Below are 27,213 nucleotides of genomic sequence, written 5' to 3' on the forward strand. Positions count from 1 at the left end.
TGACCTGCTTCTCTCTGTCTCTGGCGTGGAAGCCTGAGCTTGGGCCCTGTCCCTACAGCAAGGAGGGGTGAGGTGGGGTGTAAGAGAGTGAGGGGTTTCTGTGGAACATTCTAGAACCTTCTAGCCATGTCCTATCATCAGATGCCGTGACTATTCTTTAAGTCTTGATTGGTCTCGTCTCCACCTGAAGTGCCCGCGCCTGCCGGCAGGTGGGGCCCACCAGGTTCCTGAGGGTCTTCCCTGCTGTCCTCACCCCGCCCCGCTCTTTGCACCTCCTCGTCAGGTCTTCGTGCCCCTAGCAGCATGCTCCCTCCAGGCCCTGCAGGTCCTCGCTCAGCTCTGTGTTTTCCTCTTAGAAGTCTGTCCCCAGAGTCCTCGTCCTTCTTTTTTGTCTACTTGCTGAGAAGAGGGGCAGGAACCGCACTGTCTGGAGGTCTCGTGGTAAAGCGTGTGTTCGCTTTGCTCCCCGGCAGCCCCCTTGGAAAGCAGGCAGGTTTCTTTAACATGGTTTTCCTCCAGAATGTTTGCTCTGAAATAGAGGAGAGAACCAGTCTTTCTGCCACTCTTGGGCCCCTTCTTGGATCTGTGACTCACTCTCCCTTCAGGCCCCACCTGCTTGAGGAAATCAATGAGCCCCTCCCAGAGCGTCCGTGGCAGCAGGGAGGTGATGGGACCCCTGCCCAAGTGTCTTCTCCTCGTGTTCTCGTTCCCCTAGAAGCGCTGCTCCAAGTAAGAAGCGCGTCCAGCAGAACAGGCCCTGAGTTGTGCCGAGGGATCTTCCAGGAATGTGTTGGGGTTGGGATTTCCCTTTGCTGCAGGGTGCAGATTTGGGCTTTGGAGTAAGTGATCTGAGGGCAGATGGAACAAGGTCAGGGTTTAAGCTCCTGAAAGGAGGCAGGAAGAGAGGTGTGGGCGTGGTGGCAGGATGGGGAGGGCACCTGTCTGCCCTCCTCTCTGCCTCGTTCTCTCCTGCTCATCCTGACTCACTCCGAGGCTGCCTCTCTGTCTACTTTATGTCCCTGGAGAGGCTGCCCGTGGCTTCCTCCACGTGAACGCAGAAGCCCATCCTGGTATGCATCCATGCCCTTGGACCCCGTCCGGTCGTTTCATCTCTGGAAGCCCTGGATTCCTCTTCCGTAAAATGGGAACCTGAATAATAAGGCTTGAATGAAGAAAGCCCCACAGAGTGACCGTAGGGAGTCCGCGTTCAGTCTCTCCGTTTCCTTCCTTCCACTGTGGAAGAAGCAAGTCAGAACTGAGTGAAGGCAATCCTCTACTCCAGGAAGGGCTGGAGTAGACGTGTCTGGTTTCTGTTCTGAAGCCAGCTGACCTTCATAAATCTCTGGCATGTCTGTGCTGTTTCAAAGCATTGAGGTAGTGGGGTCGTGGGATCCTGTGGGAGCTGTGATCCTCTTGACTTCTTTTCTTGAAACGTAGTGTAGATTACCGTAAAGAGGGAAAGCATACCAGCAGGCATGGTGTCTGGCCCCCAAGCCTTGCTGAGTCCATTGTTTTTAATTCTCTTTCGGTCTCTGTTCTAGGAGAGCGGCGGTTCCCAGAAGACAGGGAAGCATGGCCCAGGCCAAGACAAGCCCCACGAGACATACCGACTGCTGAAGCGCAGGAATCTGATCATAGAGGCCGTCACCAACCTCCGCTTAATTGAGAGCTTATTCACGTAAGCAGTAGTCTGTCTGTCTATCTGTCTTACATTAATAACGCCCGTGGGAGTCATCACCATCCTCAGAAAGGACCTGGAGGCATTTGCATCTCTCTTCTGTATCAATTCTCACAGGAGCCCTTTGTGGTAGGAAGGATTAGAATCGGCTTGTGTGATTTGAAAAGTTAGACACTGAAGAATATCTGCCCATACACTTGACAGGGAAAGCACAGTGGAGCAGGAAACGGAGGCCACGGGAAGCGCGTTTGCCCTGCTGCTTCCTTAGGCATTTGTGCTCGGGACAGGGTGAGAGGAAGCGTAGGCAGGTAATAGCATCCGCCTCCACGGAGCCTTTTGTTCAGAAAATGTCGTATGAAAGCACAAGCAGAAGGGACACGTGGCGCTTCCATGCCGGGTTCCGTGGAGGCTCTGCCCTCTGGTGCTTCTGACCCCCTGTCACCACCCCGTCCTGGTAGCGTACTTGGGCTTCTGGGCAGTCAAGATCAGAGCCTCCTGATTGGAAGGAGCCTTACCCTTGAGGCAAGGACTGGAGTCCCCTCACTAGGGGAGGGGCGACCACCTGCGGATACCGCTGGCTGTCTCCTCTCCTGGGTGCAGAGGCATGGAGCTGGTTGTTCCTGAGGCCCCGTCTGACCCTGCCATTCTGTGACTGGTGATCTAGAAACATCGCCATAGTGGCTCTGTAAGAGCTCGAGAGATGTAGGAGGAGAAGAATCAAAAGAGCTCCAGAGCTGAGGGTGTCGATGGTGAGAAACCGGCCGGTTGTTGGATGAACACGGAGACTCGGCCGTCGTTGTCACAAAGCATATCATCTCTTCAGGCCCTGCTGAGAGCTTCAGAACACGAAGCTGCTGTGAACAGTGGCCTGTCCTTAGCTAACCCGTTTATCTCAGAGAGAGATGATCTTCGCCATCTTAAGAAGCCATCCTTGCAGCAGCAAAACAGCCTGTAATTCTCCCCCACTTTAGGCTGGATCCCACCAGGCAGGCGTCAGTTGCTGGGGTTGAGACTGTCCTTCCACGTTGAGACTGTGACTATTAAACGGCTGCTTTTGTGTTGTCGCAGAATTCAAAAGATGATCATGGATCAAGAGAAGCAAGAAGGCGTGTCCACCAAGTGCTGTAAGAAATCCATCATCCGCCTGGTGCAGAACCTGTCCGAGGAAGGTCTGCTGAGGTTGTACCGGACGACGGTCATTCAGGACGGCATCAAGAAGAAGGTATCGCGTGGCCACCGTGCAAGCTGGGCGTTTTCTTACCAGCTTCTCACATCCTTGTTGGTGCCCGGGTTGTTCCTTTGTTGCCAGTGACGGAATTTCCCATCAGGCCTCCTCACTGGGGCAGCAGGGGATTTACCCCAACTTCCTGTGGAAGCTAGAGACAGAAAAGAGGAATAACTTGCCTGACGCAGCCTGTGTAAGCCCAAGGCAGGGGCCCAGCCCCACAGCCGGCCTCGAAGGGGAGGAGAAAGGGAGGCATATCCAAGATCAGCTGAGTAGCACTGGGAGAAATTAGGCAACAATAAGAAGGTGGAAAATTCAGGCGAAGCAGCAAGCACATGATCCACAGAAATGTGCAAAACATCCCAGAGGAGACGGCGGCAGCGAGTCAGTGAGCATGCCCTGCCGGGGTGTCCAGTGAGGACAATAGATCTCTTCTGTCCCAATCGATCTATTTCTGTAAGATTTAAAGCTTGGAGCCCTACCCAAAGCAGCTGTAGCTCAGCGGCTTTGCACATATTCGAAGGCATAAATTTTTCAGGGTCAGAGTCATTTGAGACACCCAGCTAGGCATGGGGACCAAAGAGAATGGTGCTCCAGGGATGGGCATTTGCAATTCCCTGACCTTTTTTCTGACGACGTTTTAAATCTCTTGCCTTAAGAAAGCTCCACTTTGATGTTTTGTTTTCTGACTAAGCTGGCAAGGTCATTTAGGGTCTCTTTTACTTATCTTATTTTTTGAGACTTTAAAAATTTGAGAAACAGCAATCCCAAAAAGTAGCTTTGGAAACTCCGTCTCTACCATTCCAGGTTGGCAGCTCTCATCAGTTTTTGTACCTGCTCTGAGCCCTCTTGACCTTGCCCCGTGCCCATCCCCAGCCAGCCTGGCTCTTGTCCCCCTGAGCATGGCCGGAAGTCCTGGGCTGTGACCTCTCTCACTAGGGGACAGTCGCCCAGCCGGTCAGGAGCACCACCTCTGGTTTCTGTTGATCTTCCTGGAGCAGGTATTTGGAATGTGCAGCCTTCCCAGGGCAGTCGCTGGAGGCAGGGATATCTACCCTGTCCAGGAGTCGAGAGAGTCTGTGTTTATAGAGATATATAGGTATCCACCATGTCCCATGCACCCATTTGGTGCCATATCCACCAGGTGGTACCCAAGGGAATGGGCAAGGAGCTGGGGATGGGGAGTGCATGTCCCGGGTAAACGCTGATGATCTGTGCCCAGTACTGGGGGCCTCGTGCCACAGGGTACCAACGTAGTAGCCTGTTTGCCAGCTGGAAAGGGCCACCGTATTATTGTACATCTGCCTCTAGAATAAGCTTGAGTTTCTCGGTGGCACTTTGGCACCCAGAGCGTGGGCTGCTGGCAGGCGGCCCTCCACTCTGCTGGAGCCTCGCTGGCTGGGGTCACTGTGCCTGGCGCTCTTTTTTGCCACCACTCCTGCGTCTCCTCTGTCCATCAGGGGCCTTTGGGAGGTTGGCTGGGCCATTTGGCTGTGACGAGTGGGGAACCAGGAGTGCTGTGTGTTGACCCCAGGCTTTCAGATTCTCTTGAGGTGTTGCTTAACTTTTTTTAATCTCACCTGAACCTCACAAAACCACAAAAAAGAGCTGGCAGGGCAGTGCAGGGGTCCCCTTTTCCAAGTGAGGAACAGAAAAGATGGAGCCAAGTGTGGCTTTTTGGACTCCCGTCTATGGGGTCACACAGAGTCGGACACGACTGAAGTGACTTAGCAGCAGCAGCAGCAGCCCAGATGTGGCCACTGGTTCCCTGTGACCCACCCTCTCTCAGGCCATTTTGGGCAGGAAGCCTGCTGGCCACAGTTCCCTGTTTAGCAGATCTTTCCTTGCCATCTTCTGTCAGAGGAAGCCGACTCTCCCGGGTCCAGGTCACCATGCCTGCCACCTCCTGTACGGCTGTCACACCCCAACTCTGCTGCTCAGCCCCACCAAGTCATTTCCATCCATCAGCCTAGTTAGGGCTCGAGAAATGATCACCACCTTCCTGTTGAACCTCAGTATCTTGGAAACATGAGACCAACACAGGCAGCCCTGAATCCTCTGCCCGTGTGTGCAGAGGCACAGCTGGCAGGAGTCCCCAATCGCGCCCAGCGAGGGGAGACTAATGGAAGCTGCCTTCCTCTTCCAGATGGAAGCCCTTGGGATTCCCGGGCACCTGTGGGAGATGCTCCGCTCGCAGGAGCGGGGAGTCAGGAGCCGCCCCCCAGGTAGCGGCAGGGACCAGTGGGCCATGACAGCCCAGCTGGGGGGCCGCAGGGCAGACTGCTCTGTTTCCAGGCCGGAATTCCTCAGCTGTCAGAGCAGCACGTTAGCAGCGGCAGAGCTTTGTGGCTGGGTGCTTGAGGGATTTGGGTGCCAGAAACTGTAAGGGTAAACTGATCAGCATCTCACTTGGTTCCATCAGTGCCGCTTGGAAATGTTAATGGCAGCAGGTATGACCAGGGATCCTGCAGGGAGCCGAGGTGGAGGAGCTACCCTGGCTCCTCCCTTCTTCTTCAGGAGCCCCCTGCATCCCTCTCTGCAGGTCGACCTGGTGGTGCACCCGTCCATGGACCAGAATGACCCTCTCGTGAGAAGTGCCATCGAGCAGGTTCGCTTCCGGATGTCCAATTCAAGCACAGCCAACAGGCAAGTGGCCGCTCCCGCGGAAGTTCACAGTAAGGCTGCCCCGGCCAGTGTTCCAACCTGACGCCATTTCCACAAAAGCCCTTTATTCATGCTTGTGTGCGATCAGTGAATTCACTGGTCTGGAGTTTATGATTCATGATCCCTTGCTCTCAAAAAGGATCCATTTCGGAATTCTTTTTTCATTATCGTTTGTTTATTTTTGGCTGCGCTGGGTCTTCATTGTGACACGTAGGCTTTCCCCAGTTGCAGCAGGCAGGGGCTCCTTTCTGGTTGCCGTGCGTGGACCAGTTGCTGTGTGTGGACTTCTCGTTGCGGTGGCTTCTCTTGTTGCAGAGCACCGGCTCTGGGGCTTTGTTGCCCTGAGGCGTGTGGGATCTTAGTTCCCAGACCGGGGATCAGACCTGTGTCCTCTGCACCGGCAGGCAGATTCTTAACCTCTGAACCACCAGGGAAGTCCCTGGATTCTTTAAGACAAAAAAAAAAGTCCTAACATCCTTCATTCTTTTTTAATAGAGTGTGGACAGAGTGCTTCAAATCATAGGCCCTGTGACATGTGACACTTGCCTAGTTTCATCCTAGCTCAGAAGGATTCCAGTTGCCTCTCTGAGGTCTTGTCTTTCTGTTCTTAAGCCACCTAATGGACTGAGAGAAAGCTTGGTGGGAGAATGTTCTCGAGTTTAAAGTAGAGGTGGGGCCCGGCCAGGCACAGGGCTGGATGTGACTCGCAGACGCTGGCTTGTGAGGCCAGCCGTGCCTCAGCCATAGGTGCTGTGAATCAGTTGCTGGTTAATTTCGCGTCCCATTCCTGTTTTCTGGCATGGATGAAAGTGTCAGAGGACCCGCACAGTAGGCCGCCTTGCTCGCAAGGTAGCAGCTGCCCCGGAGGTGGAGGTTTACACTGCAGGTCACCCCCACGTGTCCAGTGCCCTGACACAATTTGTCCATTTACAATCACCTGTCTGGCCCCTGTGGGCGGTTGATTTGACTCCGCGGGGCCAAATTCTTGAGGACAGACCCTGTCATTTCTCAGCCCTTGGTTTTCTCACATACTGTCTTTGCATCTTACCTGTGACCTTCAGGATGAAAGCGCCCCAGCCTCCAGTGCCTCAAGAGGAAGCCGAAGAGGAAAGTCAAGGAGAAGAGGGCCCGAGTGGATCAGGAGACGCTCAGCCAAGTGCCTCCTCAAAACCAGAAGGTGGACGGGTGAAAAAGACCCATGAGAAAATGGGCGTAACCCAGCTGAAAAACTACCACCCTGTCGTAGGTAAAAGGCCGCTCCTTGTCAGGGTCCAGTAGTTTCATTCGATGGGGCTTCCCTGGTGGCTCAGACGATGAATGAGGTGCAATGCGGGCGACGTTAGGTTCAATTCCTGGATCAGAAAGAACGCCCAGGGAAGCGAATGGCTGTCCGCTCCAGTGTTCTTGCCTAGAGAATCCCCTGGACAAAGGAGCCTGCCAGGCTACAGTCCACGGGGTCATAAGAGAGTTGGACACGACTTAGTGACTAACACATACACACACACACACAAAGCTCCTTCTGCTGAGTATCCTTGAGCCGGATCATTCAGTAAACCACTGAAAATCTCTGCCTCTCCCGACCCCGCAGCCTCTGGGAGTTACAGCCACTGATGAGTATGAGCGTTCATCCAGTTTTCCAGGATGCAGGTCTCCGACAGGGCTGCCTCCCGTCAGCAAGGATATATGGTTGGATGTCGTCACCAACTCAGTGGACAGGAGTCTGAGCAAACTCCGGGAGATGGTGAAGGGCAGGGAAGCCTGGTGGGCTCCAGTCCATGGGGTTGCAAAGAGTGGGACACGTCCGAGCGACCGAACAACAGCGACTCCCCTCACCCCTGCACCAAGCTGCTCTGACGTCAGCTTTGCTGGGCCGTGCACACAGCCAGGCCTTCGTAGTCAGAGCTTCAGTTGCAGTCGCTGGTCACAGCGTGCATGTTGGTGGAGGGGGCAGCAGCAACAGGGCACAGACCTCAGGCGGAGACGTCCTGGCGGGGCCCCAGTGGCCGGGGATGCCGGGCAGGAGGGACCTCACTTGCTGAGTTCTCCAGACATGGGGGCTCGGCCTTTCCTCTTGAGGCTTCACAGTTAGAAAGTGCAAATGGGGGAGGGGAACTCACATGAGGACGTGCACCCGAGCAGCGCACGTGCCGGAGGGGGGGCAAGAGGCAGCCAAGGGCTCCTCAAACGGTCTAGGCCTGGCGCCGGAGGAGGGGCCCTTGGGCCCCTTGTCCTCCCTGCCACATCTTCCTTGTCTCTCACCTGTCTCTTCTCTCTGGGGCAAGTCAGGGAGCACTTGGTGTCAAAGAAATAAGCTCTTTAGAAGAACCTGATTTTGGAGTGTTTGCAGTCCCCGTGAGCCTTGGGCCTGTCCTGGAGGACCCCTTCCCTACTCCCTGTGGTTCACCTCCCACTCCCCTGCTTCCTTGCCCTGCCCTGTCCCTCAGGCCTCCTGGCCCTTCCCAGTATGCTGCGTGTGGGTGTGCGCTCAGTCGTGTCCGACTCTATGAAGCCATGGACTGTAGCCCGCCAGGCTCCTCTGTCCATGGGATTTCCCAGACAAGAATACTGGAGTGGGTTGCCATTTCCTCCTCCAGGGGATTTGACCCAGGGATCAAACCCACGTCTCTTGAGCATCCAGCATTGGCAAGTGGGTTCTTTACCAGCAGAGCCACCAGGAAGGAAAGCTAGGCGCATTGCATTCGCCCTGGGGTGTGTGTGTCTGCATGGCCCACTCCACCAGCTCCAGGCCGCCCCCTAAGGTCTCTCCCCGGGGGACCTTCCAGGCCTCTGCAGAAGTATTGCCCTGCTCTCCCTTCCTTGCTTTATCATCTGCATCAGCTGTTTCCATCCAGTGTACTGTCTTAGGTAGTGTGTTGTTGTCTGTCGTCTAGAAAGTAAGTCCCACGAGGATGGAAGCATTTGTTGTCTCCCTGGCCCCTGGGACCCAGTGGCGCTCAGTCATTTTTGAATGAAGTGAACCGAATGGAGCCTGGGGTTTTCACGCACCACCCTCCTTCCTTCTCACCCCAGTTCCTGGACTGGGGCGCTCTCTAGGGTTTCTGCCCAAAATGCCTCGCCTGCGGGTGATCCACATGTTTCTGTGGTACCTGATCTACGGGCACCCTACCACGGTGGAGGAGCTGAGCTTCTCGGAAAGGAAGGCAGGAGTCCCGTCCTCCTCTAGGAGCGACCTGGAGGCCTCCTCTGATGCCGCACCCAAGGACACCTGGGAGGGCGAAGTGGAACTCGCCACGGAGACCGGTGAGATGCCCTGGGCCGGGACGCCACAGCAGGGTCCAGCGGGAAGCCACGGCGGTGCCTCGTCCTTATGATCTGAACTGCCCCGATCACTATATAGACATCACCCAACCTTCCTGAGCCTCTGGGCCTCCTGCCTGACGGGGAGGGTTTTGCCCAAGTTTGTGCTGAGAGGGAAGCAGGAACAGGGAGGAGAGAGCAGCACTGAGACCGGGAGTCTGGGAGTGACCCCTGTCTTCTCCTAGTGTTCGTGGACGAAGCCTCGTGGAAGCGCTACGTCCCCCCCATCCCGGTCCACAAGGACTTCGGCTTCGGCTGGGCCCTGGTCAGCGACCTGCTTCTGTGCCTGCCCCTGTCCATCTTCACCCAGGTCGTGCAAGTCAGCTACAAGGTACGGCGACTCCCAGGCCACTGCAGGGGCTGGTGTCGTGGCTCCATCCACACCGGGGACCTGCGCTCAGCTGTAGCTGGCTGGGTGACGGGTGGCTGGCCAGATAGACAGACAGATGGATTAAATAGGCAGGCAGGCAGGCAGAGTAGGTTGTGGGGGTTGGATGGACGGTGGGTCAAGGGAAATATTTCAAAGACTTGTTCCTTCTAGATCAGTCAATAGACAGTTACGGTGGAGCAATAAAATGTTTTTACAAATTCAGTAAATACAGAAAAAAGGAGAGAACGGAAATTACCATAGAAATGCCATAACTGTATCACTCAGAGATGTCGCTGCTCGTGTTACCTGTGTTTTCATCTAGTCTTTTTTCCTATGCCGTGTTTGTATGAACATGAATGTGTGTATATATGAGAGCTTCCTTTTTTAAAAAAATACTGAGTTGAGATCATACTGTGTTTATTCTTTTATCATCTGTTCTTACCACTGAACAATGTATTGTGTTTTCCACACCATTGTTTTAACTTGATACTAAGTAAATTCATAATTTTTTAAATAATTTTTAAAATTTTTAAAAAATAATTTTAAAAAAAATTAATTTATTTTAATTGAAGGCTAATTACTTTACAGTATTGTACTGGTTTTTGCCATACATTGACATGAATCAGCCATGGGTATACATATGTCCTCCTGTCCCAAACCCCCCTCCCACCTCCCTCCATAGTATTCCTTTTATGCACATACCCCAATTTATTTAACCAGTACTGTATTTTGGGGTGTTTAAGTTCCAGTTTCTTGGTGTTGTAAATGACATGATGATGAATACCTTTTAGTAGCTGTATTTGTGGGTAGCTCCTAAAATATTTTCTCTAAGGGTAAGGATAGAAGCAGAATCAATGGCTTTAAAGGCAATAAGCATCCTTTATCTTTAAAAAAAAAAAATTATTTGGCTGCTCAGGGTCTTAGTTGTGACGCGTGGGATCTAGTTTCCTGACCAGGAATCGAACCTGGGCCCCCTGCATTGGGAGCACTGAGTCTTAACTACTAGACCACCAGGGAAGTCCCATCTTTCTTTCTTTTAAATATAAATAAATATATTCCTCTCCCAGTGCTCCCCCAGAATGTTTTAGCACTTTGTATGCCCACCAGCAGTGAGTGAGGCCACATGTTCGGTCCCAAGAAGGGTGGCAGAAGGGTGGGAGGGGAGGGGTGTCAGGGCTGAGAGAGCGATGTGGGAGGTGGCGGGGGGTGAGTAGGAGGGCCCGGGTACCCACGGGGCAGATGACCCGGCTCAGTGAGGCCTCAGCCCAGAACGTAGTGCTGAGTGTTTTTTCATGGCTCTTGGAACTCGCCCTGGCCTCCAGGGTGAGCTGAGCTCTGAAAACCCCTCTTAGGTGGACCACCTCGAGGAGTTTCTGAATGACCCCCTGAAGAAGCACACGCTGATCCGCTTTCTCCCCAGGTCCATCCGGCAGCAGCTTCTGTACAAGAGGTGAGGTCCCTGCGGTCACTCGGGGCAGCTGAGGCTCCCGGCAGGCCCCTCTGAATTAGGCTTCTGAGTAACGGTTGACCCAGAAAAGGGAAGGTTTCTGCTTTTCCCAGGTTGTAGAGACCCCAGGTCATTAATTCAGCCACTCTGTTGCCTACGTAAAGCACAGAGGCAATTGCAGTGTGGGCTGGGACATTTTAGCCCTTGATTGCAAGGTTCTTTTAAAAGTTAAATCTGCTGATAAAGACTGCAGGTCATGAAGTGGGTTTTCCTTTTGTTATGTTTGATCTCAAGCCCCCCGTGTAGAAGCAGTGCCCCACTGCCCTGGGTGGTGATGGGCCGGGGGTCCTAGGTCTCAGCTCAGTGCAGGCCCAAAGCCCGCCCTCGAGGTCCCACAGGTAGAAGAGGGGAGAAGCAGCGAGTCCCATCCCTCACTCCCATCTGACCCCCTGATGATGACTGAGCGCCCGCCACCCCCTCTGCCTGCAGACGTTTCATTTTCTCGGTGGTGGAGAACCTTCAGAGGCTCTGCTTCATGGGGCTGCTCCAGTTTGGCCCCACAGAGAAGTTCCAGGATAAAGATCAGGTAAACGGCCCTCACACCCAGTCGAAAGTGGTTGGTCCTGAGCATTTCCAGACTCTAACCTGACTCGGAGGTTGAGCTTCCCCCTCACCATCCGCTGTCTCCTCGTAGGTCTTCGTCTACTTGAAGAAGAACGTGGGCATCGTGGACACCACCACCTGTGACCCCCATTACAATGTGGCCCGCAGCAGCCGGCCCTTCGAGAGGCGTTCATACGTCCTGAACTCAATGCAGGACGTGGAGAACTACTGGTTCGATCTGCAGTGCGTCTGCCTCAACACCCCACTAGGTACCAGCCGTCTTTACGGGACTCCCTGTGTTCCCTCCTTTCTGTGGGGTTAGAGCTGGAGAGAAACCGCCTGCTGGTTTTCAGACTGTCCCCCGAGGCCTGGAGTATCCTGGAAGCTCTCTTAGAAAGGAATGTGGTGGATCTTACCTGGGAGGGCCCCCAGCCCCCACCCCATTGAGTGGACAGCTCCACTTCTGTCTTCATTCACTGGGCTCGTTGAGTAGGTATTTACTGAACACCTTGTGTGTGCTTTCCCGTACGCACATCACACAGTAGCAGGACTTGTGCTGTCTTGGGGAAGACACACTGCACAGAGATTCAGAGTGCGTTAAGTGCTCGGGAGGAAACGCACCGGGTGTCGGATCGAGGGTATTTTCCTAGGCTGGTCAGGAAGCAGCCTTTCTGAGCAGGAGAGTTTGAGCTGAGTTCTAAAGGATGAGGCCAAGCCAGCACGACCAGAGCTAAGAAGCAGAATTGGCCAGTGTATGTGGAGGGAGACTGACCACTGGGATGGAGAAGCAAGCAGGAGTCAGACTCGGGGGCCTTGTAGGACACTTGCAGGAGAACTCGCAAACTTCCAAACTTGCCTGAGACTTTGGCTTTATTCTCGGAGCAGCGAGAATCCATTGGTGGTTGTAAGTCAAGATCTCATGTCTTTCAAAGCTGCCCTGGCTGCTATGTGGACCATAGACTGAGAGGCACCAGAGCAGGGGCAGGGAGGCCAGCTGGAGACTGTGACTCGGGTCCTCTGGTGACAGTGAAGGACAGAGGGCAGGTGGGGAGGTCTGGAGGAGGAACTGACCAGACTGCCCATTGCTTGGGTGACTTGGGCTTTGTGTTAGGCGTTGGCTTGTGTCGTCTTCTCTGTCTGGCATGTCCTGACCTATGTTCACCTTGCAGATAGCCGCCCCCTACTTCAAGCATTCTCTCTCTGAGAAAGCCTTTCCAGCATCTTTGCTGTCATCTGATGTCATTCTGGGAATCCCTTGAGCACAGGAGATTCGGCATTCATCCCCAGCATGTCTCAAAGTGCCTGATACACAGGCGACATCCTGAACATGTTTATAAGAATGAATGAAGGGTTTGTAGAAGGCAATAGAACCGCCATTCTGGTGCTCTTTCCTCTAAGCCAGTTTTCCTCGGGTCCTGTCTTGCCACTTCTCCCAGGAGAAGGATGCTGCATTCCGTTTGCACCTGGGAGAGGACTTCTGTCTTCCTCCTGTCACACCGCCTGAAGATCAAGGTTATGCTTTGATTTTTGCAAAGCAGGAGCCACATGTGTATTGTGTTGATGTGTGCTCAGTCGTGTCAGACTCTTTGCAACCGCATGGACTGTAGCCCGCCTGGCTCTGCTGTCCATGGGATTTGACAGGCAAGAATACTGGAGTGGGTTACCATTTCCTTCTCCAGGGGATCTTCCTGACTAAGGGATTGAACTTGAGCCTCCTGCATTGGCAGGCGGATTCTTTTCTGCTGAGCCACCAGGAAAGCCTGTGATTTGGGTAGAACTGTTTAATGCTAAGAGGCTAACGAGCATTTGTATAGATCATTTAATGGGTCCAGACAAATGTTAGAAACAGTGTGTTTTGTAGACTCCTGGCAGCAGCAATGAGCGAGGCTTTTAGCATTGCAGATTTTAAAGTGCCCTAATTCCCCTGCATTTTATACTAGATAAAAATTTGCGAACCAGTATGTTATTTGCACCAGAGTCTTTCAGGCTTGACAACGGGTGAATTTCCATCCCTTTTTGTGTTCTTGAGCCGAAATATGGGAGGCTTATTGAGTTTGATAATCAGACATTGACTGTCCCTTCAAACAGCAAACATCTGCAGGGGCCGAGGGGGTTCTGCTCCACAGACCGAGGGGAAGCATCATATAATAAGATGTGGGCATCCTCCAGGGTGGGGCTCACAGAGCGTGAGTGCACCGGCAGCTCTGGGGAAGCGTGCTGAAATGTGGGTTATTGGGCGCCGTCCAGGGACTTGGGCTCAGCAGTCCTGGACGTGGCCTAAGGCTGCGTCCCCAACAGGCAGCTTGGCGGTGCAGGCGAGGCATCGCCTGAGGTCCTCTTAGGTTCACAGTCCATTCAGATACACAACCCTGGGTGAGCTCTTTGGAGCCTCCTGAGCCTCAGTTTCTTCATTTCTAATCCGGGAACACCGCCGCCACCTCGTGGAGCTGAGGGGAAGCTTGAACCAGACGTTTCATGTGACGCTCTGGCTGAGAGGTACATGGCACGGGCTCTGCCTGTTGCCCCTCGCCACCAGCCAGGCTGAAGTCTCCAGCTGACCATGTTGCAGGAGGCTCTTTGATAGTCTGCAGATTATCATAACCTTCCCTGGCCTGACTCAAGCAATTCTTTTAATTAATTGGTTATTTATGACTGTGCTGGATCTTCATTGCTATGCACGGGCTTTCTCTAATTGCGGAGAGTGGACTTCTCATTGCAGTGGCTTCTCTTATTGCGGAGCACGGGCTCTAGAGCGCAGGCTCAGCAGTTGTGACACGCAGGCTTAGTTGTCCCGTGGCACGTGGGATCTTCCTGGACCAGGGATCAAACCCAGGTCCCCTGCATTGGCAGGCAGATTCTTAACCACTGGACCACCAGGGAAGCCCCTCAAGCAAAGGTTTTAATCATGTTTCACATTTCTTTGCAAGAAGTGCAGTTTGCTTAATTTCTCCTCTCAGCATATGCGTCTCTGCAGAGGGCACTCAGGGATCCTGGTGAAGAGACAGCGACCATACCCCAGAGCTGTGTGGTCGTGTCTGTTGTTGTTCAGTCGCTCAGTCGTGTCCCACACTTTGCGACCCCAGGGACTGTAGCCCGCCAGGCTCCTCTGTCCATGGGATTCTTCAGGCCAAGGATACTTGACTGGAGTGGGTTACCATTTCCTCCTCCAGGGTATCTTCCCAACCCAGGGATGGAGCTTGTGTTTCCTGCATCGACAGGCGGGTTCTTTACCACTGAGCCCCTAGGTAAGCCCGGGCCTGTGGCATGTGGCTCCCTGCGGCCTCCACCAGGAAGAAAGAAGGCCTGGGCTTTCTCTGGTCGCCTGCTCGCCTTCCCGCCTGTATAGAATCCAGGCTGTGCAGTCTCTTCTCAGGTTCACCCACCAGCCTTAACTCTTCCTCCTGCTCCCCCTCGACATGATGATGTAAGATGTTTTGTGCAAAGAGGTCCACCGGTTTCAGCCCCTCTCCCCTGGTGGGGATCCTAGTCCCAGAAAGGGAATTCACTCCTCTTGCCACCCAGCAGCAGACATTGGCAGAAAGGTATCATCAGCGGGGCTCGTGTCTCTTTCCTAGGCGTAGTGCGCTGCCCGCGCGCCCGGAAGAGCAGCGGCCCCGACCAGGGCAGCGATGAGGAGGGCAGAATGCAGAAGGAGCAGGAGAACGCCATGGACAAGTACACGCTGGAGCGCAAGTGTGCCATGATGGAGTACACCATGTGCGTCCCGCCCGTCCCCGAGTGCAGAGCCGAGGGAGTCTCGTCCTGCAGGCTGTGGGCCGCCGCCCCGCAGTCAGGCTCCCTGTCGGGCCTGGAGGCCTGAGTCCCTGCTGTGGTGCTGCGAGTTGGTGGCCGTGGCTCACTCTGGCCCCAGCCATGAGGCAGCTAGCCTCCCCATTGTCAAAAACTAAAAAGAACCAGTTGCCGAAGTTCAAAAACCGGGATTTTTACATAAAAATCTGGATTTTTGACAAATTCTTTACTGCTACCTGTCTTTGTGGTGTCTTTGTGGGAAGGTACCATTTGCAGTACATGCCCCCACCCACTCCACGGGCTCTCTTCCCAGTTCCCAAGGAGGCTTGGTGTCTGTTTATTTCCCGACTCCCAGGGGCAGCCGCGAGGTCGTGGATGAAGGCATCATCCCCGGAGACGGCCTGGGAGCTGCAGGGCTCGACTCCAGCTTCTACGCACACCTGAAGCGCAATTGGATCTGGACCAGCTACATCATGGACAAGGCCAAAAAGGTGGGTGTCCGTCCTGGGACCATCACACCCTGTCCCCGGCCATCGATACCCATCTGCCGCTCCCTTCCCTGGCTCACAGATTTTAAGATTTACTTACTCTGTTTCTGTTTTTGGCTGCCCTGGGTCTTGGTTGCTGTGTGCAGGCTTTCTCTGGTTATGGCGAGAGGGGGCTGGTCTTCATTGCAGTGCTCAGGCTTCTCATTACGGTGGCTTCTTTCCATTGTGGAGCACCGGCTCCAGGGTGCTCGGGCTTCTGTTGTTGGGGCACACAGGCTTAGTTGACCCACGGCATGTGGGATCTTCCAGACCATCGAACCCGTGTCCCCTGCACTGGCTGGTGGGTTGTTAGCCACTAAACCACCAGGAAAGTCCCAGCTCACAGTTTTTGAATTGGCTAAACCAAAATTGACCATAGACACGAGTAATTGCATCCGTAAGTACTGAAGGTACAGCGGGACTTTGTAAATATCTACCTGACTTTCTTTTTTCTTTCCCCCCATGGATGCTAATTTATTCTTCGATGAGTACAAGTATTCCTTTTAAAAAGAAAGAAAGGAAAGTCTAAGCGGTCCCACGAGACGGGGTGTGCGTGCCACAGGAAGGTGGCGGACCCTGCGCCGCCTCGTCATCAGGGACTCAACACTCAGCGCTGCGGCTGCGCTGGGTTCCTGGGGGCCCAGTGAAGCTCACACTTCAGTGCCATCCTTGTCTTTCAGGAGACCACCACGTCGGAGAACGGGCTCACGATGAGGCTGCAGACGTTTCTATCCAAGCGCCCGATGCCTCTTGGGGCCGGAGGTACGTGGGCCGGGAGCTCAGCAGAGACGGACACGGGGCCGGCTTGGGCCAGTGGGACCCCTGCACCGCGCCGTGTTCCAGCCTTTGCGGGGGCTTTCTGCAATGCCGGGCTCCTTTGCTTGTTTCCAGGCAATGGCAGGCTGACGGTCTGGGGAGATGCTCGAGCCGGATCGGGGCTGTGTGCCGACAGAGACGAGCACGTCGAGGTGGAGCGAGAGCCCACGCTGGAGCGGAACCAGAAAGTGAAGGGTGGGAAAAGCCAGAAGCGCAAACGGCTGAAGAAGGACCCAGGGAAGAAGATCAAGAGGAAGAAGAAAGGTTTGTGTTTGTGAGGCTCGCCTTTGCCCAGTCCAGCCGGGGACGGGCAGCAGCCTCCCTGTAGCCCAGCCTGAGTGCTGCCCTCAGACTCCGGTTCACTCCCTCCGCTTGCAGCGCTAACTGTGTGGTTGTGTTTTGTTTTCCAAGCCCAGCCTGTTGGCCAAGAGGGCCTTGAACTTTCTATACATCCCCCCCTGCTTTCTCAGTCACGGTAGTATATAGAGCCATTTCAGTTAGTGACTTCCTCTGTTCACGTTTTTATAATTTCATCTCAACTGGGAAAAAAAAAAACCTTTGCAAAAATCCTTAGCCAAGTCCTCATCACAGCTGGTTCAAATCCTATTATTCTCTTGGTTCACCTTTTAACATCAGCATTTGTGCTCAGGGCAAAGTTTCAAGTTGTGTTTTTAAATCAGAGGGAGCGCGGGAGTCATTTAAGCCTGCGGGATCTCTCTGGATCTTGTGAACCCCTTGTGCACGGCGCCTGTTCGATTCCCGTTTTGAGTTCTTCATTCGGGCATCATTTACCGTGAAGGAGGGCAGCAAGGAGACCAGTGTCCTGGTTTTCAGCCACTTTTATGTCATTTCAGTGGACCATGCGTTTTAACAACGATCTGATAGCTTTAGCTGTTTCAGCTGAGAGCAGAATGCTTTAACAGGAACCCATTTTTAGTGATTTACTCAGCTGGTGCTCATAACAAATAGCCTCGCATCAGCTGAAACGGCCCCCTCCGTTTAGCCTGTCCAGATACGTGTAAGATCAGATTGGCTCGAAAAGACCTGAATTCACTGCAAAGCAAAATCCGATGGTGGTGTTGCTTTGAATGCAAATGATCTTGCCCACTTTTCTCCTGCTCTCATTTGAAATATGCTCACTAAGCAAACAGGCTTTTAGAATTGGCGGTAGCATATGGCATCTGCCTTCAGAACTCCTGCCAGTGTTTCCCAGCAGGGAGGGGAGCGGAGGGTGGAGTCTGGGGAAACCCAGTGGTTTTAGAGCTCAGGGTTCCCATCCTAACTGCTGCTTCCTAGGATTTTTGACTTCAGGCAAGGTGCTGGGTCTCTGTGCATTTCAGATTCCTCACCTGCCAAATAGGGATAATAGTTGTATCCTTCTTCTAGCATGGTTGCCGAGTAGTATTTTAGTTGTAAGTGAATATATGTAAAAAGCTTAAGCCAGTGTTTGGCACCCAGCAAATATTCCATAATGTTTGTGCTTGATATTACTTAGGTAACAGCTCCTTTGTACCAGGCACTGCTCTAGGTGTTTTTTAGGCGTCTGGGTCAGTCCTGAAGTTATTTAGCCCTGGACAGTGGGCCTTGTTGTCGCCCTGCTGCACCAGAGTGTACACAGCATCTCTGAGGTCGCAGAGCAGGGAATGGTGGGGTCCCACTTATCTGGAGAGCACGCCCTGAGCAGGTTCCTTCAGAGGGCTTCTGAGGGAGGCAAGGCAGCTTCAGAGGGCTCAGTGCCTCCGAGGGAAAGATTGGAGGCAGGCAGATAACCAGCTGCATCAGGCTGCCCAGCCTGTCACCATGAAATCTGACAAACAGAAATGATGAAAGGGGTTAAAAAAATCTGTCCCGTTGGGCTGAGTCTTTTGTGGCTAGTTGACATGACTCCCCACTCGATGAGATGCTGATAACTGATACCTTGATCCAGGCCCACCCACTGGGTAGGGACCCTTCCGCTTTCTGGAGTGACAGCTCTCAAACAGTTGTTCAAAGCCCCCTCTGCCATCCCCGCCTTAGAAGAGCTCCCAGAAGACAAGAACAAAAGGCGTTACCATGACGAGGCAGACCAGAGTGCCCTGCAGAGGATGACGCGGCTGCGGGTCACCTGGTCGCTGCAGGAGGATGGGCTGCTCATGCTCTGCCGGATCGCCAGCAACGTCCTCAACACCAAGGTGCGCCCCCACCATCCCACTCGCCTCTCCACCCCACCCCAGCTTCCAGCCCGCTGACTGTGAGTCCCTCTCTTTGTGAGTCCAGGAGGCTCTTTCTCTTCCGACCCACACAGGGAGGAGCGTGGCCCTGGGACCACTCATCCCATCTACTCCACTCGGCCCGTGGGAGAAGCATCTCCCAGAATCTTCCCAGTGAACCCCACACTCACTTTTGCACCTCTCTTTCCAGCCTTCAGCTCACACATCTGTGTCTTTGCCTGGCTGCATACCACACAGCTCGGGCTTCCCTGGTGGCTCAGATGATAAACAACCCACCTGCCAGTGCAGGAGACGTGGGTTTGATCTCTGGGTTGGGAAGATCCCCTGGAGAAGGAAACGGCAACCCACTCCAGTATTCTTGCCTAGGAAATCCCATGGACGGAAGAGCCTGGCGGGCTACAGTCCATGGGGTTGCAAAGAGTCGGACATGACTTAGTAAACAGCAACAACAAGCAACGTCACACAGCTGAGAGCTGCACTCACTGTCTCTTCACCGGGATTCTGTCCCTTCCCTGTTCCCCACCTCCCATCCTCATCTGCTTGGAATAGTCCTGTTTATCTTTCATTTACTGCTTATCATCTCTGGAAAGGCACCATTGATCCTGCCGAAAGGAAGTGGTCACTGCGCTCTCGCTCTGCCCCTTGGACGCATACATGTCACACTGCTCCTCTGGCTTCTGGTCCCTCTTGGCCCACTGGAGTGGCTGCTTCTAGAGGCAGAGAGGCTTCTTACTCATTTGTGTAGCTATGGCCCCAGGTTCATGCCTGGGTTCATGCCCCACCTTCCAGCCACACCAAGGCCAGTGTCCCATCAGGCTGGTCCATAGAAGCCCCCAGGAGTGTGGGCTCCGCCAGCATCCTGTCCGGGGCCCCGGCAGGTAGTAACACCACCAGGCAGAGCGGGTGAGGCAGCTTCACAGCATAGTCAGTGTTTCCTGTCCTTCTGCCATACCAGCCAAAGACACCCGCCCAGAGGCCATGTGTTGCTCTCTGCCTTTAATTTAAGCTCATTAAACCCCTTTGCTTGATCATTTTCTTACCTCTTTGTGCGTTCCTAAATTGCATCCCGGCCCCTTCTGCCAGGAGGAACCTGATGACATGTTGCTGTCCCTCATGCCTGGCCCTTGTCTCATTACGGTGATGATGGGAGAGGCCTACATGGAGCCTCCACTCACTCCCTCCAGCTCACACCAGACTCCCCGGCCCCCTCATGCTCAGGCACTAAGAGAAAAACCTTGTCATCACGCCCCTTCTTCTCCTGGGCTCTGCCTTCCTGCCCGTGTTCCCTGGGGGGCCCTGAGCCCGGGACTCTGCGCGTTCTGTTGCCATCAGTGTGACCGCAGGCGCCACACACAGCGTTTCCGAGCACAACCCTCCACAAACCATGTCACAGACCTGAGCTCCCCTAACATTGCCTTCCAGTCAGGACTACCCAGCACCCCCCAGGCACCTCTGTTAGTCACCCAGAGAGGCTTCCCACTGGACGTTAAGGGTTTGTCTTACTCCTCTCTTCCCAGCCCCAACTCGGGGCCAGGCCCGTGGTCAGTACCCAGTAACTGTGGCCGAGTTTTGTGTGTCTGCTGAGGGAAGAGGCTGCACGGGCCGACTCCCCTCCCTCACACTAGTGACTTGTGCCGTGGGCTCCAGGGCCACTGACCTTCCGTCTCGGCTTGTGTCTGATCCAGGTGAAGGGCCCATTCGTCCCCTGGCAGGTCGTGCGGGACATCCTGCACTCGACCTTGGAAGAGTCTCTGGATAAAACCTCCCTGTCGGTCGGACGAAGAGCTCGCTACATAATCAAAAACCCACAAGCCTATCTGAACTACAAGTAAGCCGCCTTTGAACTTCCGGAACTCCCCGTCGAGGGTGTCCCCAGGCTTCTCGCTTTTTCTTTCCTCTTTATTATCCCATCTGCTTAGGAGTCGGCTGTAGACTCCAGGTGGATAGAGTCTGAGCCTTCCAGGAGCACGTCAGATGTGTTCTGGAGGCTGTTAGTGAGGTGGCCCTTGATCCGGGGGGCCGGGTGTGATTCCGGGCACTTGCACACGTAAGGTGTTGTTTAGACTTCAGGATGCCTTGTGAAGCCAGAGATGTTTTCCGGTTGCAGCCAGAAGGAGAGTGGGGCCAGGAGGGGACCCAAGCAGGGTTGGGAGAAACCACTCCCACCAGCTGATGCCCGTGCCGTGGGTCAATGAGAGAGCTCTGCTCCAGGTTGATCCCAAGCCCTGGGCTGCGTGCAGTCAGCCAGCTTGGAGGGAAGGCACCCAGCCCTGATCGTGGAGGAGGTTCAGCTCTTCTGGGCTTCTGGGTCTCAGCACTGCTGACACATGGGGCCGGATCATTTGTGTGGGGCATCCTAGGCTCTGTGGGATGTTTAACAGCGTCCGTGTCTCCATCCACTAGGCACCAGTAGCAACCCCCCCTCCCCAACTGTGACCACGAAAAGTGTCTTCACACGTCGCCCACGGGGCCCAGATCGCTCCTGGTGAGAACCACTGGGTTAGACACCAGGGGGCCTTCCTGTGTGAAGCCACTTGCCTGGCATGTGGAATGCTCTTTTTTTTTTTTTTTTTCAAGTGGAATGCTCTTAAAATGTTCTATCAGAAAGGGCTCTGATCCCCTGGTCCAAAGTCCTCTTTTTTTCCCAAAGTGGAAACAGGCCCATAGAAAGGATGGGTGCTTGCTGGGTGATGGAGAGCTGCAGTGAGTGAGGTCTGGAACTTGGGATGCCCGGCCTCCGCCTGACGCTCTTCCTCTCGTCCTGCAGTGGGGCAGGGCAGGGGGATGAGAGGGCTTGCAGGGCTTGGAGGCCTGAGTCTCCGTCCTCACCGCAGTTCAGAGCCGTGGGGCCTGGGACGGGGCGCTTATCCCCTCAGAGGCTGTTTCCCCACCTGTGAGCAGGGCGATGGTAATAGTAGCCACGCCTGTTCCACCTGACCCTTGGCCTCCGTGTGACCTCAGGGGCAGGGGGTCCCTACAGCTCGCCAAGCCGTGAAATGGAATGACAGCCTCTTCCTTGCAAGCTCCTTGTGAGGGTCAGAAGTGCCCAGCCCCCAGGCTCAGCACACACTGGCTGTCTTTCTCTCTGTTTCCTGGTGGGCAGGTCAGGCTGTCCTGTCACCATAGAGATGTGAGGATGGGTGTGGTGGACAGAGGGTGATGGAGGAGCCCGGAGCTCTTAATACCGACCCCTGGGGCCTGTTTTTAAGTTTATGATACACTTCCACGTAGATCTTTCCCAGAGTCCTGGCCAAACCCCTGTGAGGGGCAGGAGGGTGGGAGCTTGGAGAAGCCGAGGTGTGAAGCGTATGCAGTAACCGGCTGACCCCGAATCCTTCATTTCTGAAAGCTGTGATCACCCAGCAGGCACACAAGCCGGTCACACTTCATGATTAGCTGACGCCAGCAGCGTTAGAAATCTTCGGTGGTTCTGAACGTGGGCATGGTTGCAGTGCCCAGACTTCCCTGTGGTCCGTTTTCCTGCAGGGTCTGCCTTGCCGAGGTGTACCAGGATAAGGCGCTTGTCGGGGAGTTCCTGAGTCGGAAAGGTGACTACGGAAACCCAAAGGTGGGTGCCGTGCGGTGGCTGGGTGCAGCCTGCCCTGAGGGAGGGGTTTCTAGGTTTCCAGACACAGAGGTCTGGTCCTCTGGCTCCCATGGTGCCTCTGCCGGCCTTGCAGACCTGGGCTTTTCCCGCGCTCATCTGGGAAATTGACTTGTCAGGTTTTTGGCTGTGAACCTCTCTTGATCTGGCATCCAGCATCAGTTTTTTAAAGACAATTAGAATTTGGCTTGCCTCTTGGCAACGCTGCTGTGCCTTGGGTCTATTTTGTTAAGAAAGTAGGGCAGCTCTTCAGAAATTATAAACAGCTAGACGTCTGGAAAGCTCACGGATAGGCGATGAGTTTTCTTTCTGAGTTTTCTGTGGGTAGGGCTGGGACAGGGACTGACCAAGAAGGAAGCTTGTTTCCAGACCCAGACTCCTCTGCCATGTGGCTCACCGTGTGCTTACCCCTGATTTGTTGAGCCAGCACTGGACTCCGCTGTGTGTGTCCAGCCTTGGTGCCAGCCGAGGCCAGTGAGCCAGGCAGAGAAGTGAGTGGGCATCGCAGAACAGTGTAGCCAGCCCACAGGAGAGCACAGGGTGCTGAGGGCACAGAGGGAGAATTAGGAGTGCTTCTGATGCAACCTAGACAGCACATTAAAAAGCAGAGACATTACATTGTCAACAAAGGTCCATCTAGTCAAGGCTATGGTTTTTCCAGTAGTCATGTATGGATGTGAGAGTTGGACTATAAAGAAAGCTGAGTGCAGAAGAATTGATGCTTTTGAACTGTGGTGTTGAAAAAGACTCTTGAGAGTCCCTTGGACTACAAGGAGATCCAACCAGTCCATCCTAAAGGAGATCAGTCCTGTGTGTTCATTGGAAGGACTGATGTTGAAGCTGAAACTCCAGTACTTTGGCCACCTGATGCGAAGAGCTGACTCATTTGAAAAGACCCTGATGCTGGGAAAGATTGAGGGCAGGAGGAGAAGGGGACGACAGAGGATGAGATGGTTGGGTGGCATCTCTGACTCAATGGACATGAGTCTGGGTAAACTCCGGGAGTCGGTGATGGACAGGGAGGCCTGGTGTGCTGTGGTTCATGGGGTCGCAAAGGGTTGGACTTGACTGAGCAACTGAACTGACTGATGCAAGTGACAGAGGAAAACCTAACACTGTGCTAAGCAGCCCAGAAGTAGGCTGTCCCTCACGGGGGCAGCAGAGCAGAAGCGTCTTCAGGGTCCCGGGTTCATTCTGTCACTCACTCCCCATCCCCGGGGGTCAGCTTTCCATCTTCATGCTGGTCACCTCATGGCTGACATCTCACAACAGAATCCCAAGGCAGGAAGAAGTGGGGAGAGGGCCCTTGTGTCGAGGGAGGAGGGGACAGCTGTTTCCAGAAGATCCGTCCTGACTCGCCCCCAAGGCTGGGCAGGCTGCCTGCCCACACCGCGCTGGGGCTGGCTCCACCGCTAGGGAAGAGTGGGATGAAGGAAGCAGGCGACCGTCTGTTATCACACAGGGCCCTCAGCTGTGTCACCACTGAGCCCAGACCGTAGAGACGAGGGACCAGCCGAGGAAGGGCAGACAAGGAGAGGGGCGAGGCGCCCCGTGGGAGGGCCGCCGCGAGAGGCATCGGGAAAGAGCGTGACCCTGTCCTGTAGCCCTGGCGCCAGCTGGCAGGGTGACAGGGTGGGTTTGCCGGCCACACCGTGGAGGAGGAGTTGGAGGCACGAGCCTGGGGTGGCGAGGCAGTGAGGGACCACGCTATGATCCGGGTCTGGTCTTGGGCGGACATGGGGTGGCTACAGAGGGGGACGGGCTGGCTTGGGGCTCACGGCTGAGTGTGGGGGTGGAGACCGACGTGCAAGGGTGAGTCACAGAGGAGGGAGGGAGGTGGTGAGGGTACACAGGCTGCTGACTGGAGGGACTCCTTGGGGCGTGTTGAGGGCCTGGGGGCAAGCGCTGGCGGTGTGGGTGTAAGGCTCGCCAGCTCCAGAGTGGTGAGCACCCGGCACCTTCCCGGTGGTCTTGGGGGCTGGGGAGAGGGCACAGGAGACAGCGTTTCTGTCTGGGTTTCTGGGGGCACGCTGCTCTGGGCATTTGCTCCAGGATTTTCCTCATTGTGTGTTAGTGAAACCTCCCTTCAAGGAGAGAAAGGGCTTAAGGTCTCATTCTGTCACGTCAACAGGTTTGTGCCAGCGAGTTTAAAGAATTTGTGGCAAAGCTTAGAGAGAAGTTCAGTTCAGCCCTAAAGAATCCAAACCTTGAAATCCCAGACACGCTCGAGGAGCTGTTTGCCAGGTAAGGCTCCTCCAGGAAGGTTCTGTGTGTCTTGGGTCAAGAGGGTGCGTCACCAGCGACAGGTGCATCCCCCACCAGCTGTTCACCTGACCCGGCAGCGAAGCCTGTGCTCCTCTGACTCTGCACCTCTCGTCTCCTCTCCAGGGGACTTGAAACTCGGGAGACGCCGCCACCCCCTACACCCCCAAGGGGTGCTGCCTTCCGTTCCGGTGCGGCCCTGCTCTGGCTCACTCCGGGCTTGCTCAGATATTGGAGTGCTTTTGTTAAAATTGCTTATTTTATGCACAAGGAAACCTTGAGATGTACGAAGCTTCCCAAGGTCATGGTGCTAGTACGCCCCAGGCCAGGATTTAAACTTAGGTGGGTCTGATCCCAGACCCCCTGCTTTTGCCAGCTCCACCCCTGGGCACCTGGAGAGGAACACACTTGAGCTTCCCAGAATCTGTGCAGTTTTAAAATCTTGAGTGCTGTTGAACCAGGCCTGTTTCTGCTGCCTCATCCGGATGTGAATCCCTTCTCCCCACCATCCTCATCAGCATAGTCCCTGTGGCCACTGTATTTCCAAATTTCTTCCTCTAGAGACGACATCCACTGTCAGGTCCCACTGTGAGCTGTGTGGTACCTCTGCAGCCAGCCCTCTGTTTCGGTTGGGAGTCTCATCCTTTCATTCACCCAGCAACTAGTTCGTGTCCTGCCTGCTGTGTGCCAGGGCCAAGGAGCGCTCTGTAGTTGCTTATAGATTTTGCTTTTGCTGCAAACTCTTACCCAGAACTCCTAAGTGCTGTGCTTTCTCTTCAGTCGTGAAGGTGTTTCAGGCAGCTTGTTTACCTACCTGTAACTTCTATCCCCACCTGTTTTTAATAAACACATGGGCCAACTTTAAGTTATTAAAGAAGACAAAGATTTGTAAAGGTGAGTTCATGACCTATCTAGAGGAAAGAAAAAAAGTTCCAGCTGTAACAGCTGACCACTAGGTTTGATCTTGAGCATTCTGGCAGGCAAAGTAAAAGAGAAAAATGGTCCCAAATATTTTCTCGTTTGACTAAAACCAGTTCACATTCTTCTAAAAGGTGTTTTGTCTTACAGCTAGATTTTAGGAAGAATTTACTATTGCAGAGATGAATTTTGACTTTAGTGTTGTAGAAACCAAAGACATGACTTAGAAATAAATGGCCGTGGGTTTTTTCATAGAGTTCTGTGGTTTATATTTATTTGCTTGGTCCAAACACAGTAAAACAGTATTACACGGATCTCAGGAGGACTTCCCTGGCAGCCCAGTAGTTGAGGCTCCACACTTCCAACGCAGGGGGTGCAGGTTCAATCCCCGGTTGGGGAATTAACATGCCATGTGCCACATGGTGTGGCCCCAAAAAAATTTTTTTTTAATTTAAAAATTGCATGGAGCGCAGAAAAATAGATGGGTAGATAACGTGCAACACGATCACCTACAGCTCCTCCCCTGTGAGGTTATTTATTCCCAGGCTCCTTTCTGTGCTTGTTGTTCATCGTGATGAGCCCACAGCTGTCTTCCTCCTCCGGTAACAGTTAATAGTCACTGTCTACAAGTTAACATATCCCCTTATCGCCTCAAGATGGTCAGTGATCGAACATTCCTCATTTTCCCCGACCCTCGTTCTTACAACACGCTCATTCATTGGGCAGAACGCAGTGTTTTCTCATTTTAATTCACATGTATGAGTTTGAATTTTAGGGAGTTTACCAATTATTTTTTTCCAACGTTTAGCCGATCAGTAGCCACCTCACTCAAGCATCACCTTGGCTCAGGAAGGTCGGCTGGGTTCCCTTGACAAGCGCTTCTTCTGTTTCCTACGCAGATACCGAGTTTTGGTGATTGGAGACAAAAAAGATCAAGTCATGAAAGAGGATGAACTTAAGAGGCAAGTACTCACAGGCCCGAGGCTTTCCAGGTGGCTCAGTGGTACAGAATCTGCCTGCTGGCGCAGGAGACTCCGGTTTGATCCCTGGGTCGGGAAGATCCCCTGGAGAAGGGAATGACAGCCCACTCCAGTACTCTTGCCTGGAGAATCCCCTGGACAGAGGAGCCTGGCGGGCTACAGTCCATGGGGTCTCAGAGTCGAGATGACTAAGTGACTAAAGAGCGACAGCAGCTGGAGGCCCTGCACCTTTTCCTCAGCCGCCTCACTGGGTTGCCTGCAGCCTGGCTCAGGGCTCGGCGAGGGCCGAGTCTAGCCTGGTGCCCGTTTCTGGAAATACAGTGTTACTGGAACACGGCCTCGTCCGTTCCGTGTGTGGTCGGTGCTGCTTTCAGGGTGGAACATCAGAGCTGAGGGGCTGCAACAGAAACCATGGGGCCCATGGAGACTAAATTATGTGGCCCTTCATGGGAAAAGCAGGCCAACCCATCACCTCTCCTGTCACCAGCCCAGCCTGAGGAGGGTTGGAGAAGGGGTATGAACTCGTAGCCCATGAACTTCCCAAGGAAAATTCAGGTTAAAAAACTCAGCCCTTTCTTTCCATCTTGGATAATCAATATTTGATTTTTAGCTCTGTATTCAGTGAAAAGCCTATTCTCATTGGAGAAACAGTTGTTTAAAATTGGATGAAAAATATACATGGCTGAATCCCTTCGCTGTTCACCTATCACAACATTGCTAATCGACTGTGTTGTTCTTGTTCAGTCACTAAATTGTGTCCAACTCTTACCAGCCCCACGGACTGCAGCACGCCAGGCTTCTCTGTCTCACCATCTACTCGAGTTTGCTCAAACTCATGTCC

General features: G+C 53.9%; 1 protein-coding gene across 3 annotated transcripts in view; it reads left to right on the top strand.

The window, feature by feature from the left end:
• Positions 1-27,213, top strand: part of GTF3C1 (general transcription factor IIIC subunit 1) — a 78,473-nt gene that overhangs the window by 38,944 nt on the left and 12,316 nt on the right. Inside the window, exons 11-28 of one of the 3 annotated variants that reach the window (XM_006070563.4) lie at positions 1,542-1,678; positions 2,747-2,900; positions 5,446-5,549; positions 6,629-6,813; positions 8,598-8,828; positions 9,071-9,216; positions 10,608-10,705; positions 11,192-11,288; positions 11,397-11,574; positions 14,881-15,022; positions 15,411-15,546; positions 16,263-16,344; positions 16,474-16,662; positions 18,415-18,569; positions 20,294-20,436; positions 22,095-22,176; positions 24,344-24,456; positions 26,292-26,354. In XM_006070563.4, the coding sequence (XP_006070625.3) occupies positions 1,542-1,678; positions 2,747-2,900; positions 5,446-5,549; positions 6,629-6,813; positions 8,598-8,828; positions 9,071-9,216; positions 10,608-10,705; positions 11,192-11,288; positions 11,397-11,574; positions 14,881-15,022; positions 15,411-15,546; positions 16,263-16,344; positions 16,474-16,662; positions 18,415-18,569; positions 20,294-20,436; positions 22,095-22,176; positions 24,344-24,456; positions 26,292-26,354 (2,435 nt within the window). Of the gene's footprint in view, positions 1-1,541; positions 1,679-2,746; positions 2,901-5,445; positions 5,550-6,628; positions 6,814-8,597; positions 8,829-9,070; positions 9,217-10,607; positions 10,706-11,191; positions 11,289-11,396; positions 11,575-14,880; positions 15,023-15,410; positions 15,547-16,262; positions 16,663-18,414; positions 18,570-20,293; positions 20,437-22,094; positions 22,177-24,343; positions 24,457-26,291; positions 26,355-27,213 lie in introns of all 3 variants that reach the window. The other 2 variants (XM_044935735.2, XM_044935736.2) reach the window with 2 other exon arrangements.

The sequence above is a fragment of the Bubalus bubalis genome, chromosome 24 (genome assembly GCF_019923935.1).
Source record: "Bubalus bubalis isolate 160015118507 breed Murrah chromosome 24, NDDB_SH_1, whole genome shotgun sequence".
Classification (NCBI taxonomy): domain Eukaryota; kingdom Metazoa; phylum Chordata; class Mammalia; order Artiodactyla; family Bovidae; genus Bubalus; species Bubalus bubalis.